Source organism: Echinops telfairi, unplaced genomic scaffold (genome assembly GCF_000313985.2).
Source record: "Echinops telfairi isolate 266 unplaced genomic scaffold, ASM31398v2 ScPeMD7_7405;HRSCAF=8443, whole genome shotgun sequence".
NCBI classification, from domain to species: Eukaryota; Metazoa; Chordata; class Mammalia; order Afrosoricida; family Tenrecidae; genus Echinops; species Echinops telfairi.
Genome location: NW_022111305.1, coordinates 117,765 through 123,524, shown reverse-complemented (window position 1 = coordinate 123,524; position 5,760 = coordinate 117,765). Strand labels below are relative to the sequence as shown.

Genomic DNA, 5,760 nt, shown 5'->3' with positions numbered 1-5,760 from the left:
ATTTGCAAAGTCAGGGCTCATACCAAGTTTTTAAGAAAACTCAAGTCAATACCTTCCTAAATCCTTGAGGCTTTGCAACACATTCATGAGAACTCCATTCCACTTCCAAGTGTTTTAAGGACAACTGGGAAGACCTCAAAGATTAATTCAAGGCAGAGGCCAGCTCCAGGTAAGATGTCTGTTTGGGGGACTCTTGATAAGAGTTGTACGAGTCCCCAATAAAATGATTTGAAAAAGAAAGCGTAATCTTGACAGAAGTTCTGAAAGAACACAAATCATCACAGGGGCTTATTAAGAAGATATTTTAAGAAAAATAAAAACCGCATTGGTGAGAGAAAGGCCAGGGACCTTGCACCCAAAAGTGTTTCTCATCACAAGGATGTACGTGCTTGTTCTTTAAGAGTAGCAAGGGAGTCTCACAGGAATTTCATTCGAAAACCTTCCCCCGTCCCTCCCACAGCCCGGATCTTGCCCCTTTAGATTTCTGGTTGTTCTCCCAAACTCAAAGGACAGTGAAAAGAAGCACAACCTAAGTCCTGAGAATGTCAAACATGCCATTTAGACACGGTGCACCACGTCAACATTGAAAAGCACAGAATTCTTCAGGGAAAAGTGAAAGAAATGGAAACATGGTTTTCAGAATGATATAGACCTGGATGGAGGATATGTCAAGAAACAATAGCTCCACATTTTGATATTTTCGTTTAATAAAAGTTTCTATGATGCTATGACAATACTTTTTTTAAAAAAATCATTTTACTGGGGCTTCGTACAACGCTTATCACAATCTATCCATCCATCCATCCATTGTGTCAAGCACATTTGACTTGCCATTTTGGAAAAACAACAACTCCCTATTAATTCTGAAGTCCATCCCTGGTTAGGGATTATTGCCTGAAAGTATTTCGGAGGGAAGACACAATGCTTTTACAGAAAAATAACCACTCTAAGTGCTCACTATTTACCCCTCTCCCCATTTAATGGGGCTGGTTGGGTGCCTGCACCATTGACGGCCCAACAAGACAGTTAATAGTCACAAGGGCCCTGGAGTTAAATTCTTCAAGGTCCAGTGAGCGTCGACAAGACGTGGTATTTGAGTGCTCAAGTTGATTCCAATGCATCGCAAACCCATGACAGAGCAGAGCTGCTGCATAGGCTTTTCTAGCCTGTCGTCTCCACCTAAGTAGATCTTTAGGCCTTTCTCCTGCAGACACACTGGGTAGGTTCAAGCTACCAACTTTTTAGCTAGCAGCTGAGCACTTACCAAGGGCTACGTGTGTGCAACACAGCATCTTTCTAAGCCTCAACTTCCTCATCTATAAAATAGGTATGAGTACCTACATCACAAAATTCTTATGAAGATTAAATATATGATGGGCATGAAAACCAATTTACTTCTAGATAGGTCTATGAACTTAGTAGTAACGCTAGTTAACCAGCTGGGGGTGGGGGACTCCCAATTGAAGAAATGTGCACAATCAACTCTTGGGAACCCAACTGGGCCAGCAACAGCCACAGCATGAGTGAGAAGATAGGTTCATTGTCACATATGGACAGCAGGGAAGCCTGTGTTTAGAATGCTTGTGGTACAGAACAATTCCCATCCAGAGCTCCATGCTCCCTGGCTGTAGACGTAACAGGCTGGAAGATGAACCCCATCTTCCCAACTCTGTGACGATTGGCCCAGGCAAAGGCTCCCTGAGTCCGGCAGAGAGTCCTCCTCACAGCTGACTGGGTCTATTCCTGCAGACAACCCTTTACTCGTTTGATGCCTAAAAGTAGCATTCCCTCTTCTACAAAAACCAGGTTGAATGATTCCCTTCATCATTGAATCACTTTCCGCAGTTATTCAGCAAGTGTTTAATGAGTGGCAATCAGATTTTAGGCATCTTGATGGGTGCTGTGAATCCAATGGAGAACTAACAGTCCTCCCCTAAAATGGGAGAAATACATCCAGAGTGATTCTTAGAGGCAAGGATGATCAGACTTCGTCTCACGTACTTTGGCCATGATGTCTAAAGAGACCAGTCCCTAGAGAAGGACATCATGCTTTTTAAAGTTGAGGGGCAGCAAAAAAGACAAAGACCCTCACGAGGTGAACTGACATAGTGACTGTAATGATGAGCTAAAACGTAAGAACAAGTGTGAGGATGGTGAAGAGCTAGGCAGTGTTGCATTCTGCTGTGCACATGGTCACTATGAGTGGGGACCGACTCAATAGCAACTAGCAACAGCAAAAAGGCCGAGCAGCATAGTTAGAGGGAGGAACAGTAAATAAGAATACAAATAAGCAAATGAGCTACAACAGTAATCAGAGCTACAGGGTGAGGATGGGTGACACTACTTTTCCACCTACTTACGTGGAAAAGCAAGCAGGGGGCAGAAAAGGATTTGTTAGTAGGCAGAAAGAGTCCTCAGGATCCCACCCCCTGGTGTACATGTGCTGTGTAATACCGCCCTTCTGGGTTGAGCAGACCCTGGAGTACATTCCTACCTAATGTACTAAGGGAAAAATGAAGGGCGTTTTCAGAAGCAATGAAAATTCCTTGTCTAGTCACTCTGATGTAAAAAAAACAGGAGGTTATCATGGGGTGGAGGTATGACCTGATCAGACAGGTCCTGACTTTAAAATAAGTTCCTGGGTTTTCCTGAGAAAGAGGCTGAACGATCGATCTACTGGCCTTGTAGAAGTCATTCTGAATTCAGAGTCTGAATTGCCGTGGAGAAAGATGGCCTTCAGTACTGAAGGCCTCAACCTCATAAGGGCAAAGATGAACAATGCAAGTGCTCAGAGGGAGCTCGGAAGAGGCCCAGAGTGCTACATCACAGAGAACACAGCCAGCAGCCTGAATGACACCTGGCAGGCAGCCAGGTACAACCTTGAGCACCAGAGCCTGGGAGCTGTGCCTGGACTCCTGGCTAGTGGAACCCTGGAGAAAACCAATGGGTGGGTAGGAATTGGCAGGGTGGAGGGGTCAGACCTCCACTGACTTCACAAGAGGAAGGAGAGAGAATCAAGATCAACATCAGTCCAAGGCTGCTTCCTATGAGGAGCAGGTCCGACATACCTATTTTTCTTTTGTTTTTGTTGTTTTTCAATTTTGGTCCCAAGGATCCCTTCCAGGACACTCTCTACTTCTCTACTGGTGGCCGCACAGACAATCCTCATGAGGAGGAGTTTATTAGGGAAGTAACGTGTTACAACTCAGGACTCAGCTCTTCCATCAGTACAGCTTCTCCAGTCATGCCCACAAGTTAGGTGTCAGCCACAGACCCCTCTTGCACTGGGCCCTCAAACTCACCTCTAGAGGACAGGCCCCTCTCCAACCCAGGGCAGACTCCTCTGGGACTGGTCCCTGCTCTTTAGCTCCACAGGTAAGTTCCCAGAGACACCCTATTCTGCCAGGAAGCCTCCAGCTCTTTCGCTAACTCTCTGAAGTCAGGGAGCCTAGTACCACCAGGTACCCAGAGGCAATCCACGGCCAGCCAACCTCCTGTGGAAGGTGCTCAGCTCTCTAGCTCAGCACTGATGCAACAGCCAGTCCATGGGCTCACAGCCTCTTGAGCCCTTCTCCTGATTCTGCTACCTCCACTCTCCCCTTCCCACACCATCTCCAGGGTTCAGCTGTCTCTCAAGTCTAGGAGGATCTCAGTGCAGACACCCTAGGTCCAACAGAGACACTCCACTCCCAGCATTTTTTTCTTAATGGAATGAGGTCCCCTCTCACCCACCTCTAGCAGCAGAGCCAAACTGACCACTGGTCTCATTAGGGTTGTAAACACCTTATTTACAAGATCTTGCCTCCACAAGGGTGCCAAGCACCTTATTTGCATTATCAGCTGCTTTAGCTAATCTTCTTGGTGGACCATTTGCATAGTCCCCATCCAATCATTTTGTAGGAGCTTGGTGAGAACGGCCACATGAAAGCAATTCATTACATCCACAGTGTGTTTTGAGTCACTGAATGGCAGTTATCTGCCGTACCGCTTCAAAAACCAGTACAGAGGGAAAGCAGAAAGCCACGTGAAGAGCCACTCACCGGGGAAAACTAAACCTGAAAGGGAGAGAAACGCTGGGACAGTCTGGGACCTGTCAGGAGGCCACCACAGCTAGGAGACCAGGGGGAGATCAGGATGAGGCCACAGTGGTTACCAGAAGCCGGATTAATCTGCCCAGTGTGTGGAGGGCAGATTAGGAAAGAGGAAGCCTGGGCTGGAGGAGACCAATGAAGGAGCCCTTTTAGAAACAGCCAAAGCTCAGTCAAAGATGGAGGTCTTAGAAATGTGTGAGTGAATGAAAGTATGAGATTGATGCCCAGACCTGCTGATAGCTGTGCACTTGGGTACAAGCACGACAGATCTTTAATTTCCCTGAATGATCTAGTGAGGGAAATAGGAAAAAGGGGTGGCTCCCATTTAGTTTTTTAGAAATTGTACAATTTTAAAAATGAGGATAATAACTATTTTATGAAAGAACTATTCTAATAATAATATTCTCTTATATACTCTATTAAAAATGATAATAACTGTTCTAAGTTCATCAACCACTGCAGATTTTTTTATAGAGTAGTCTGATGTTTTACTTTCTTGCTTGCTTTGCTTTGGCTCTAGTAATGGCGACAAATTTCTCACCCCATCCCGTTACCCCACTCCCCTCTTGTGTATTTCCCTATGTAAGAGGACTATAAACTGATAAATGTTGTGGTCATCTGAATATTCTACATACTGGACATCAGATATCTACCACGTGTCTTTTTTCATATCAACATTCCGCTTGTTGTGATCGTTTAAAAAGTTCATTTAAGAAAATGCAGCTAGTCGACAGTTAGAACTCACCAGCTGCTGCTCCCAGCAGGCTGCATCAGTAGAGACTGCAGCCGTGGAAACCCTACGGGGCAGTTCTACTCTCTCCTACAGGGTCCCCAGCAATCAGAAGTGACTTGGTGGAACTCAACAATAACAACATGGCACAGGAAAAAAAAGAATTAAAGAAACTACCAAAGTAGGAGGAATCCTGGTGGCACAATCAAGTAAGTGCTGGTCTGCCAACTGCAAAGTCAATCATTCAAACCCACCAGCCACTTCAGGGGACAAACATGAGGCTATCTGCTTCCATAAGGTCATATTGCCTAGGAAGCCCTACGTATGGTTACTATGAGTCAGAATGGACTTGATGAGAGTGGTTTTGATTTGGAAACCAAAGTCGTAGCAATGGTTGTCTCTGGGTACTGGAAACACAAGTGCTTTTGATTTTTGTTGCACATTTCTCCACAAAGTTGACTAAATGGACCAGTACTCTACTGTTATTTAGAAAGAAAGTCACTATTAATGCATAAAATGGACTGCTCACAAACCAATGATTTTGAAATCTTACCCGCCCCTTTTCTTTCTTGTGTTCCTGATGGAGTGCTTGAACTCGAGCTGTCCACTTGCTTTCCTACAAAATAGTAAAACAAGAGTAACTTATGTGCAAGTATAAGCATGAAGTCTGTCGAAGCTTTGTTTAGGGGGTACTTTGTAGGAGGAGAACACTCCCTGGTGGTGTGTGCTGGATATTGGGCTGCTAACTGCAAGTTTGGTGGTTCAAATCCACCAGCTGCTCCATGAAAGAATGGTGAGGCTATCTATTCCCGTAAAGATTTATAGCCTTGGAAAGCCCTGGGGAGCAGTTCCGCTGTTTTAGTCGAAACCAAACTCACTGTCATCAAGCCACTGCTGGCTCATCGCCACCCTGTAGGACAGCGTAGAACTGCCCCCCCC

At 45.4% G+C, this 5,760-nt stretch overlaps 1 protein-coding gene across 7 annotated transcripts in view; it reads right to left on the bottom strand.

The window, feature by feature from the left end:
- Positions 1-5,760, bottom strand: part of DZIP1 (DAZ interacting zinc finger protein 1) — an 88,112-nt gene that overhangs the window by 44,651 nt on the left and 37,701 nt on the right. For all 7 annotated transcript variants that reach the window (XM_045296367.1, XM_004709764.3, XM_045296364.1 and 4 more), the window contains exon 10: positions 5,375-5,437. In XM_045296367.1, coding sequence (XP_045152302.1) covers positions 5,375-5,437 — 63 coding nt within the window. The remainder of the gene's footprint in view (positions 1-5,374; positions 5,438-5,760) is intronic.